The 12,579-nt window shown below is 38.3% G+C and overlaps 2 protein-coding genes across 8 annotated transcripts in view; one reads left to right on the top strand and one right to left on the bottom strand.

Annotated features, from left to right (window-relative positions):
* LOC143022119 (uncharacterized) overlaps positions 1-4,199 on the bottom strand; it is a 31,819-nt gene extending 27,620 nt beyond the window's left edge. The window contains exon 1 of the mRNA XM_076180125.1: positions 4,081-4,199. Within this exon, the coding sequence (XP_076036240.1) occupies positions 4,081-4,123 (43 nt within the window). The 5' untranslated portion in view covers positions 4,124-4,199. The remainder of the gene's footprint in view (positions 1-4,080) is intronic.
* Positions 1-12,579, top strand: part of LOC143022117 (rab GTPase-binding effector protein 1-like) — a 76,136-nt gene that overhangs the window by 22,097 nt on the left and 41,460 nt on the right. For 5 of the 7 annotated variants that reach the window (XM_076180122.1, XM_076180121.1, XM_076180119.1 and 2 more), the window contains one exon: positions 408-611. In XM_076180122.1, the coding sequence (XP_076036237.1) occupies positions 408-611 (204 nt within the window). Of the gene's footprint in view, positions 1-407; positions 612-1,732; positions 1,761-4,339; positions 4,716-12,579 lie in introns of those variants that run through there. The other 2 variants (XM_076180124.1, XM_076180123.1) reach the window with 2 other exon arrangements.

The following is a 12,579-nucleotide window of genomic DNA, read 5'->3' as shown; positions in this document are numbered from 1 at the left end:
TAGAAATACACCAACGCAACACAGACAGTAGTCCAGTATTTATTCCAAGTGTGATCTGTGGGAGGGCCCAAGGACTATTGCTTGGTACTCTGGAGCTGTGAGTTTCCAGTCAATGAATCTCAAGGAAACAATTATGATTCATCCATACCTCTAAGCCAGATATCAACATGCAAAAAATAATGCATAATGAGGTACATGCCAACACAGAAGTCCTTTTTTTATAAGTAATAATTTAGGTGCTGTTAATGAATTCCCAACTGGAAGAAAACGGTTTATAATTCAGATTTTGTATCATGCTGATGGGAACAAGGGTTCAGTAATCTTTAAAAAAAAAAAAAAATGTTTATCTTGTATATGTCTCATTATATGTATATAGATAACTTAAAATAATACTGTTCATCTCCCAGAGGAACTGCGGATTAGGGCGGAGCAGGTTGAAGGGATGGAGAGTGAGCTGCAGGTGTTGAGGGATCAGTGCAGGCAGCTGCAGCATGAACTAGATGAAGCCAAGAGTGCTGTGACTATCGCAGAGTGTACAGCTGAGAACCAGGTAGCTGTGGAGAAAAGAAAATGCAACGAGGAAATTGCAACACTACAGCAGATTTTGAAAGGTAAGTGTAATGCTTATTGCTGAAGGGAACAGTGGTTGATAAGGCATTAATGGACTATGTAGTGATACCTAAAGGGAGGATTGGAAGACTTCTGGATTTTCATGTTTTCAGGGGAATAAGTGAGGAATTGTCAGATCATTTTTTGTTAGCATGCAAATGGAAAATAAAGGAAAAGGGAGGGAGGTAGAGAAGTGCTGAGGGTGAACAAATTGAATGAGAAGGATAAAGAGAAAAAATACCAGGGGAAGGTAAGTAAAGTGTAAGAGCTAGTGAGAGATAGAGTAGGAACAAGAGAAGAAGAATAGGCATATTTCAAGAAGGAAATTATAAAGTGAACAAAGATGGTGTGTGGAATGAGGAGGATGAGAGTAAATAGATGTTGCAGATGGTGGAATGAAGAGGTGAAGGCAATAGTGGAAGAGAAGAGAGTGTATGTGAATTGGTTTTAAGATAGAACTAGAGAAGCACATGAGAGGTACATAAAGAAGAACAAAGGTGTCTGCTATTTTTCTGCATAAGGGAGGTAGAGTGGAGGGGTTGCTGATTAAGTGAAGCAGCCTTGCTGTAGATGTGTTGTGTCTTGTTGCTTTGCTTCTGAGCCAGGGCAGTGAACGACAAGATACAGGAATGACATGTCATCCACGAGGAGCTAAGATGAGAGGGGGAAAGGGTGGAGGATGGGAGTGGAATGGGTGGGAGTGGGTACATGCCTTTTGACTTTGGCTATCTCCCTGGTAAGGGGCCCTTGGTATATAGATAGAATATGTATGTTTATTTATATGAGTGCAAACAGGAGGTCATTTACATCCTACAATGATATTTGTAGACAAGCAGAATAGTATCTTGTTTTTGTTTATGATGAACTAAGGCAAACTACAGTACTGATGTATGTATGCTCAATTACTCTACTTTTATTGTATAAAGCAGAAAAAATGATGAATGAATTTTTATTATTTGAGCTTGTCTATGTTTCAATGCACTTTTCATTTAAACTGATAGACTGATAATAGACTATTGTTTGATGATAAGGGTTGGCTGGGGAGTGAATGCAGATTGATCATGTTAAAAGAGTATCTCAACTGAGACAAATGTGTACCTCTGTTTTCGGATTAGTTTACGGTATAACCCCACAGGAAATGGGGAGAAAAGGTAATTTTTATATACAGTATATATAACTGTACAGTAAACTCTTGATATAACAGATGATATGGGGACGGGTCTGTCGTTATATCAGAAGATCCGTTATAACTGAGGATCCGTCATATACGATGGAAATACCAGACAGATCCGTTATATCCCAAAGTTTGTCAGTAAACCCTTGATATAACGGATGATATGGAGACAATGGTCTGTCGTTATAACCGAGGATCCCTCGCTATAACGGATGAAAATCCATTATAGCGAGGATTTGTACGGTCAGATTTTTTATTCGTTATATCAGATATCTAGTATATCGAGATTCATTGTATCAAGAGCTAACTGTAGTTACCAGTAATTTATATAAGATAACACTAGTCAGGAAGAAATTTAGTGACTATAATTAACCATGCACATACCAAAACAATGCCTGCCTAAATTGAGATGCATCTTGTAATCCGTCAAATATAGTACTTAGGAAAGCAATATACTTCAGGGATGTAAACAGGTGCAAACAGAGGTGCATGCAGCTTGGAGAAAGGAAAAAAGACATCATCGTCTTCATTTATATATGTTTTTTGTACAATATAAGTGGTATACATAATACATATACCAAGGGCTTTTTCCCCCCTTACAAGGGAGGTAGCCAAAAAACAAACGCATAGAAATCATTCCTACCCATTCCATCCCAAATACACTCCACTCCCCTCCACCCTCTACCCTCCCTCTTATCTTGGCACCTCCTGGTATACATAATGAAGTCCTGATATTCATGTGGTAACAGAAAGAAGAATGTAGATGATGGCAGGCAGTGAGGAGTTTACTAGTACTGTTAAGATTAGCCACATGTACTGTGAATCTATAGGCCTATGAGATAAGTTACAGTCTCAAAAAATGTATGAATTTTAACATGTTTGAAAACATCACCTGTGTATAGTGTTACACTTTCTTTTTTTTCGCGTGTGTGTAAGAAATTATCATGGAAAACTTCTACTATACATGAATATATACAGTACTACTTATCATGTGCTCTCCCATTTGTGTTACTTTTTGGGGAACGTTTTGTCCTTCATTTATGGCACCCAAATGTAAGGCAGACTCTTTTGATGGTTGTGCATCAAAGAAGAGGAAAACAATCCCCATAGAAGGTGCTTACTTAGGCTAGTTTCAACCTATGCTAAAAATCAGCAGATTCCCTGTATACAAACTTAGAGATCCACCCTCCCATACCTCCACCCACCAGAGAATCTAATAAGGGGAGACTTGGCATTGCGTGTATATAATTTACCAAAAAATCCGAGGGGTTATGGAAGAGTATGCCCACCCATTACCCTTGGCACTAGAGGGAGACAGCCACAGATGTAGTGTCAGCCCAACCAATAGTTACTTGACTCGTAAGATTCTGGTCAGACAGCTCAGCTGATGTGTCTTTCTAAGCCAAGAGGGATAATCCATTCTGCCCTGGATAAAGGGGCATATTGAATGAAACAAAATGCAACAGTTATTATGATGACAACTAGCAGGTATACATAAAACTACATGAATAGTTGGTGAGGCACATGGGAATAGATTTTTCTCTTGATAAATTCCAAAATTCCTTAACACCAGATTTTTCTTAATGGCCATTCATTAGGAGCTAAGATACATACATACATCATACATATACCAAAGTCTTTTTCCCCCTTACACAGGGATTAGCCAAAAAGAAAAAGGCATAGAAACCACTCCCACCCACTCCATTTCCCATATACTCGTACTCCACTCCTCTCCACCCTCCTCCCTCCCTCTTATTTTGGCACCTCCTGGATGATGGGTCATCCCTGCATCCTGTCTACTGCCCTGGGTCAGAAGCAGTATCGCAAGACACAGCACATCCACAGGAAGGCCATTTCATAAAATCGGCGACCCCCCTCTCTCCGTCCCCTCATGCAGAAAAGGAGAAGATGGGGAGAAATCCCTTTGGGCTGCATCAATTTTTTTTCTCATACATACTTCCTCCCCCCCCCATCTCCCACCCACTCCCCCTTATGCATCACAGCATCATTTATACACAACCCCTCTAAGATGAAAGGGAAATATTGGATGGTGGATAGGAGTGGAATAGGTGGGAGTGGGTGTATGCTTTGGCTGGCTACCTCCATAATAAGGGGAAAGAGGCTGTTGGTATATAGATAGAATTTTATCACACTTTTCATGCAACTTTACAGAAATAAATTTTGTCCACATGAGACCTTCCGTTTTCCATCTCCTGTGGAAAAGAGCAAAGCATTCACGTGCTATGGATTAAATTTCAGTAAAAGAGGATGTGGGCATATTCTGTGAAAATACTTACACTTTTGATGTCTTGCTATGTGTACTCCTCTCCAGCTCTCCATTTCCTAGACTGCAGTTACATCTGAAATTGTGAATTATTTATCTCTTTATCAGTAATGCCATAACTTGGCAGATAATAGGAAGATAACTGTACCAGTGTTGATAAGAGTTGTGTGTGGTAGACTGTAGATATGGTTTGTGTGTCATATTGGCAGCAACAAATACCATTTGATTTAGTTTATGTAAATACTATATTATCCACATAAGAAAAAAAAAAAACTCATGTCTGGATTGTGTATGATCAAGTAATTGCATTTTATGTTGTCAAGGTCAAGGGAAAGTCCTTGTCTTGGAGAAGATAAAAGAATGTAAGTGAAAGAAATGTAATGTGACTCAGCTTGTGCACTTAGTGATCATGAAATGATCGTGAAAAGGGCCTATTTACAACCAAAATGTGCAAGTTGGCTTGGAAGACAGTAGAAGTCCAATAAGAAAGTATTTTAGAATTGACAAAATTCTGCAGTGTTCTAATTTTTGTATTGAAAATGGAGAACATAGGAGCAGAAGCTGAAGCCTTGTACAAGAATATGACAAAAAACTTTAGGCGTCTGATCTCACCCGATGACAAAGAAAAACCCAGAGTGAAAGAATATAGTAAGTCAAGAATGCAGTAGCAATAATTAGTTGTTGAATTTCTTTTTACTTACTGAATGATAGGAAGATCATATATACTTTCATATTTTTTTGTTATGAATTGCCTGTTTCTTTACTTTTATCAGCTATTTCTTGGAATGTTTTGGATACATCTCATTGTAATATAATAACAAAGATAAATGTTGCCTTGGCTTGATTTTTGACTAGAACTTATGGTCAGACAGTACTTAGAAATGGCCCTCAGACCCTCACATAGCTTCAGGATCCTTGCTACTTTTTATTTTATTATTTTTTTTTCTTATATATATATATATATATATATATATATATACATACATATATATATATTTATATATATAAATATTTATATTTTTTTTTTTTTTTTTTTTTTTTTTTTTTTTGCATGTGTGATTCACCATGGTCTTGAATCACATGTTGGACTCATGATTGACAGCCATTACCCCCCAGGATGAGAGCTCAGAGCTCATATATGGCCTTATCTGTGGTTCATGCTATGACATTAGACACATGTATTTACCTACGGTAATTGTAGTATACTGTAAAGGAGGAATGCTCATTGGGTCCCATCTCCTATTCTCTAGATTTTTATCATACCTAGCCCCAAATTCATGTAGAGTTCCAATTTAATCTATATCCTTGATTTCCAGTTTTCATATTTAGATTTGAATTTGTGTATTGTCTCAGTTTGGGCTACATCACCTTGTAAGCTATTCCACATATTTATGTATCTATATGGAAAACTTTCTTTCTTCACATTGCTTCACATGTATTTCTTCACATCCTTTAGACATGTGGTCTTTCATAATATGCTCCCACGACCTGAGTCCTCCCATTTTTAATTAGGAAATCTATTCTGTCAATGCAATTCCTTTAGTGACCTGAATACTGTAATCATATCACCTCTTTCTCTTCAATCTTTCAAAGTTGGCAGACCCAGTGCTTTTAGTCTCTCCTCATATGGTTTATCTGCCAGGATGGGAACCAGTTTGGTTGCTGTCCTTTGTATTCTCTCAATCTTGCTTATATCCTTCACTCTGTGTGGGGACCATACTGCTGACGCACATTCTAGTCTTGGATGTATCTGGGTTTTGATGAGATTTTTCATCATCTCTTCATCCATATAATGGAACTTCATTTTAACCTTTTGTAGTAGTCCATAAGTCTCTCCCACAATCCTGCTGATATGTCTGTTAGGTGACAGGTTGTCTTTTATCAAAACCCCCAAGTTTTTATCCTCTTTTGCTTTTGTAATGGGTTAGTTTTCCAAGGAATATTTTAAGGATAGCCTTTTGCCACTATTGCCCATTTCCAGTACTTTGTATATTTTTTTTATATTGAACTTCATTTCCCATTCTTGGCTCCATGCAAAAATAGTATCTAGATATTTTTGCAATATTTAGCTGTCCTCATTTTTCATGCTTCTCATGATTTTTGTATCATCTGCAAATGTGTTGGCATAGCTTGTTGTTTCTTCTATTATGTCAATAACACACAAGAAACATAATTGGTGCAAGCACCGAACCTTGTGGTACTCCACTTGTTACTGCTTTCCACCATGACATCTTGTCTTTTACTACAGTCCTCACGTATCTTTCCTTCAGGAAATATTTAATCCATTCTATTAGTTTGCCTTTCAGTCCTCCAACATGTTCCAATTTCCACATAAGTCAACTGTGAGGTACTTTATCAAATGCCTTCTCTAGGTCTAAGTACTTGCAATCCAGCCACCCCTCTCTCTCTTGCAGTGTGTGTGAAATATATATAAGGTGAAGAGCTTATGAAAGGTGCAGGTAACAGTCATTCCTGAGAATCGAAGAGAAGTGTGGGACGCAACCCACAATTAAGCAAGTATGAGACCAGCATGGTTCCTATGATGCCACCAGCACAATAATATGTATATATATATATATATATATATATATATATATATATGTGTGTGTGTGTGTATGTGTAAATACCTGAAGTGAATCACTAGTAACAGTGGATATCAATCAAACAATTTCTGACAGTTGCCCTGGGGTTCGAACTGAGGTCTCGCCCAATGCCAAACCAACAGTTTACCGACTGAGCCATGGAAGCTACAAAAGTTCTCCAACTTGGAGTTGGACTAACTCCTGAAGATTCTAGGTAGACTGCTAACTGGCATCATGACCTAATTTCACAGAGAACCCAAGCTCAACTATACATGTATATATATATAAATATGTATATATATATAATCTGTATGTACATAAGGGTGAAAGTATTGTATCTTCAGGGACTCCATTGTGTAGTCTTTCTGAGATTTGGTCGTTTTGAATTATTCTGCTTAGTCTTTTGAGCCATGGATGGACAGATCTTGACGTAAGAGGAGGCAGTAAGGGGAAGATGAGTGATTATTTTAGAGAGCTGTTGAATGTGGAGGAGGATAGGGAGGGATTAGTAGTAGCCGTAGGGAGGCATTAAGAAAATAACAGTGATGGGAGAGGGAAGAGGAAAAATAAGAAAAGATGAGGTGCAAGTAGCTCTGATAATTAGGAGAACAGGTAAGGCTCCTGGATTAGATGGGTGTCATGCAGAGTGTCTGAAAATGGGAAGTACAGTACTACCTCTCATTAACGGACGTTAATTACCTGTTTTCGATGTGTTTTTGGTGCTCTTGTTTAGTGCTGTGCAATCACTATGCCACCCAAAAACCACTCCAAATCAATGGATTATTCACATCAACGGACACCGTTACCCTCCTTTTAGCCCATAGACTAAAATGTTGGCAGGAATATGACAATCTGTGCCATAACGAGGCCATACCATGCCCAAACGAGACCTTGCCCCCAGGAGCAAACCTAACCAGGAAGGACTGGGTTACCTTAAACAGAGGAAGAGCCAAGGTGGGCAAAACGAAAGAAAACAAACACAAGTGGGGATACACCAATAGCCCCCAATGTCCCAGTGGCGAAGTATAGACGATGGTCCACGTCCTCCGGGAATGTCCATTGAGTCCCCATTGCTCCGACCAAGACCTTAGGGAAGCAAATGAAACTGCCCTTATATGGACACGGTTCTGGTGCGACAAGATATGATGATGAGTCCGTTAATGAGAGGTAGTACTGTACAGTAATAGTGGACTGGCTGGTGAGGTTGTTTAATGCGTGTCTAAGGAAGGGTAGAGTGCCAGAGGACTGGAGGAGTGCCACTTTACAAGGGAAATGGGGACAAATGTGAGTGTACTAGTTTCAGAGGAATCAGTTTTTTTTAGTGTAGTTGGGAAGGCTCATGGAAGGGTTTTGATTGAGAGAATTAGGAGAGGAACAGGAAGTAATTGGTGAGGAACAGTGTGGGTTTAGGAAAGGTAGGGGTTGTGCAATAAAAATTTTGTAATGAGGAAGATATCTGAGGAACATTTAGGATGAGGATTTTTTGGGGTCTATATGGATTTGGAAAAGGCTTAAGTGACAGAGTAGACAGAAAGGCACTATGGGAGATTTTGCAGATATATGGGATTAGGGGGGAAAGCCTTCCACACTTGTTTTGCTTGTCTTTCCTCTTTCTATGTGCCCAAACCATCTCGGTATTCTTTCAGCTACTATCTGCCAGCTCCCTTTCAACCCCTGCTCTCACCTCCACATTTCTCCCTCTATCCATCCTAATAATTATCACCCACCATATTTCTCAAACATGTATAAATTCCTTGCTGCCCCCCTGAAATTCCAAGTTCCTGCTACAATGTCATATGCACAATCATCCCTTCATGAAGTCTTTATGTTTGCATCCATCCCCAGATACCTATTTCTCATGACACTTTTCATTTTCCCAAGACGTTTACTTGCCTCCATCAATATACAGTTTACCTCCATTCCTACCTTATCATTCTCTGAGGAATGTGACCCTAAATACTTAAAACTACCCAATTCCTCCAATCTCTGTCCTTTGAGAATCACCTCCAGCATACTGCCACCCTCACTCCTAGTACACATCATTACCTTTTGCTTTTACCCACATTTACCTCCAATTTCCTCCCATCACTTACCTCCCCCAGTTCCATCATTAATTGCCTCAGACCCTCATGTGATCCAGCCACTCTCACCATTCCCAATGCTAATATAAAGTCTGATGATGATGATGATATGGTTTAACGTCACAAACTCCCCCTTATCGGAAGGCTAGGATGGTGCCTCTCACAGAGGACTTTGTAGCATGGAATTTAATGAACCATGCCCTTGGTTCAACTTTGCCAGTGGCAGGATTCAAACTGCTATCCCCTTGACCTTTGCCACAAATAACGACGCCCTAACCCGCTCAGCCAGCGAGCTCCCCCTTTTTTCCTTTGTAAAGTGGAATTATACACTGAGCTGGGCACATTCCTTGGTGCATTCCACTGTAGTTTGGCCGCTGTTAGCACTCCCAAACTATTAAAGCTTAAGAGACAGGTTCATACCAATATAAAAGTCTGGTAGGCCACATACTATAACAAAGAAAAATTTTGTAGCAAACATACTATACCTAAGAAAAATTTTGTAGGCCACATACTATGGCACCTAAATTGCTATATTGCTTAAGCGGAATACACCGAGGAATGCACCCAGCTCTGATTATACACCAGTCTTGTAACACACTCATCTCCCCTAGGCACACATTAAACCTCACAAGTCAGTCCATTATAACTGTTCCTTTGTCAAACACTGTTGACACCCATCAACTCAAATGCTTTACCAGCTTTCACATTTTTTTATGTTTTTAGTACCTCCCATCAGTCATTTTCCTAGGTCTTCCCACCATCATAGTCTGTACCTGACTCACCTCCCCCCCCCCTCATTTTCTTCACTTCCAAAACATTTTTCTTTTCACAATTTTCTGTCAGACCCCTACCCCATTTTACATCTAATCTCCTCTTTGTCTCCCTCACTTTACATTTTGCTTCTCTCTTCTTGCATCTCTTATATGCTTCCTTAATTCTAATGTAAACAGTCAACATATGCTTGCTTCCTCTTCTTCTACTACTACCTTCACCTCATCATCTCACCATTCACTACACTTCCTTTTATTCCCTCCCATCATCTTCCCACATCTTTTGCTCTTTTATTAAATATCCTCCTTAAAACATGCCCATTCTACTTCCCCTCTATTCCTTACCACTTCCCACAATTTTCTCAACTTTGATTCTTTCCCCATTTCCTTCCCATTCAATTTGTTTACTCTCAACACCTCGCTTCCTCCTAACCTTTTCCTCCTCTTCACTTTTCCTCAGCAGTCGCTCTCCCTTTTACAAAAAAAAAAGAAGAAAATAATGATAATAATAATAATAATAATAATCGGACACTCTCCCATACTCTCCCCAGAAAATACAAATCTCCAGAAATTTTTCTATCGTTCCATTGGATACCACTAACCTAGTCCATTAATGTCTTACCAACCATCCTTCCTTCCACCACCTTTTCTTATATATGCTGACGAGTATGTTTGGTTCCCTTTTCCTATTAACTCACCTTTTAAACTGATCTCCAACATCATCATCAATAAAATTATTATCTGCAACCCAAACCTCCTATCACCTTCAGTAACATGGAAATAAATAAAAATGAAAAAAAAACTAAATTATTATGGGAAGAAATACAGTTTTCCATGTAGATGCATAAAGAAATGGAATAGCATAGAAGACGTCCAAAGCTAGAACATTGTATGAATGATAAGTTGAAGAATAAGGAGGTATATGTGAATTTGTAGCCAGGCATAATAGTAGGAAAGTAAGAGACAGGACACCACGAGTGTTGCTAATTTCCTGAGTACAAAAGTTCCGTAAATATATATTGATGTTAGGATGTAATGGTTCCGAATTCTGGGAAGGTGTCTGCGACAAGCTCTTGGGATGTTAGTAGTAGCGCAGAAGAGAAACATATAAGTAGACGTAGGATACGTTGATATATGTAATAATTATGTTCTAAGACAGCGTCACACGAACATATTTTACCGCCATACTCCAGTAGCATGATGCCAGGAAAATGTGCATGTGGCGCCGCCCCGTCTCTGGTGAGTTGCCACTGACAGTTAGTCTGCACACACTAAAGATATATGGGACCAGTTGTAGATATTCATGTTTTAACACGCCTTTCTTATAACAATTTATATCACCGTTTATTAAGTTATCTATATATCCTGAAGTAATAAGCGATGCAGTATACAGATTGAAAGAACGGAAGTTGTTTATAATTTCATAATTAAAGAACATACATACATAAGAACATAAGAAATAAAGGAGACTGCAAAAGACCATAAGGCACTAGGCAGCTCCGTATCCATCACCACCTGTCATCCCCATCCATAAAGTTGTCTAATCGTTTTTTAAAACAACTGATAGTTTCAGCGCTTACTACGTGGTTACTAAGTTTATTCCATTCATCGACCACCCTATTTGTAAACCAATTCTTGCCTATTTCCTTCTTAAATCTAAATTTGTCCAGTTTATTTGTAACTTGTTTCCATCGTCATAGTATTACTTTATATACTTATCATTATTTATTATAAAAATGGTTGAATACAGATAGAGGTGAAAGCACTTGCCAATAGTACGCAGCAAAAGGTAAATGTGATTCTTTGCTCGAGAGTGGTGGACTTGCGGTGGCCCTGAAAAATTCACGGGTTTTAATTTTTGCTCTAAAAAAAGAAGGCAAAACTTTAGAATTACTAGAACAATTTTGGGCTCAGAGATTATCACATTCAACATATTGATGTTATTTATGGGTTGTATAGATAAGGAATGCGTACTTAAGGTTGATACGAAATTAAGAGCAAAGTAAAATTACATTCAGTAATCATCCAACTTGAACACATGTAGCTGGTGAGTTTGCTTTTAATGTCATATGGAACTCTGGAGTAGGAGGGCAATTCAGATTATTATTGCATGTAAGTACTCCTTGTTCTTGTTTATGAACGTACATATCGAGTGACCTGTATCATCTCAAGGCGGGGTTGGAATCTGAAAGAAAAAAAACATCGTAGTACTATATTGATTTCGTACTTCACTGTCGCAGCTGATGTGCCTAGCTTGTGGATGCTGAGGAAACATAGTCGATGTGAATATATAGAATTAAGATATTTTAGTCCTCGTTTCTACACTACTGTGAGAGTTGTTTAGGTTGATTTTTTTCCGCGTTTGATTTGCGTCTCGGGATAGGCTGTGGATGATTCATTCGTACAACTTCCCCGCAACAAGTTTATAAATTGTGGATACTAATGAAGTAATATAATGGATCTCCTTTGACCTATTCAACAAAGATACAATTAAAGCGAGTTTTTGAAGGGTGCCAAATAATTTCATTTGATACTTTTTGTCTCGAGAATTTTTATTTATTTATTTGTTTATTTTTGTTTACTTGTACTCCCATATGTGCATTTGAAAAACTAGAATTAGATGTAATTCAAGTGCCAAGTATTTTTGTCTGTCATCTATCGAATTACTTTGGTTTCGTCCTTGAGCAAATTTACGATAAGAAATACACCGAGTTGACATGAGAATTAAATAGAAATATGACTGTCCCTAAATATAGAGCATATATTTAACACGGGGAAACACAGCAGGTTTATAAGTAGGTAAAACTTATAGTTTTGTATTCGGTTTGCATTTAGTTGATAGTTAACGAAACAAATTCAACGCGTTAAAATCGAGTTCTGAATCCCATTTTCGCAAGAAATTTTTCAGAAATGCAAAGTTCAATACTGGTCGGTTTCATTCCTGCATGTGCAATAGCATTGGAATACCATTGTATATAGAATTAATCTTAATAAATTACCATCCGTTATTGGACGTCAGGTTATTGGGGTATAGGTAGATGGTCTTAAAATCTTAAGAAAATTAGCAGTTGTTGACAAG

Source organism: Oratosquilla oratoria, chromosome 43 (assembly GCF_046742065.1).
Source record: "Oratosquilla oratoria isolate Oo_2021 chromosome 43, ASM4674206v1, whole genome shotgun sequence".
Classification (NCBI taxonomy): domain Eukaryota; kingdom Metazoa; phylum Arthropoda; class Malacostraca; order Stomatopoda; family Squillidae; genus Oratosquilla; species Oratosquilla oratoria.
The sequence above is the reverse complement of the archived record's forward strand: the minus strand, read 5'-3'. Positions and strand labels throughout refer to the sequence as shown.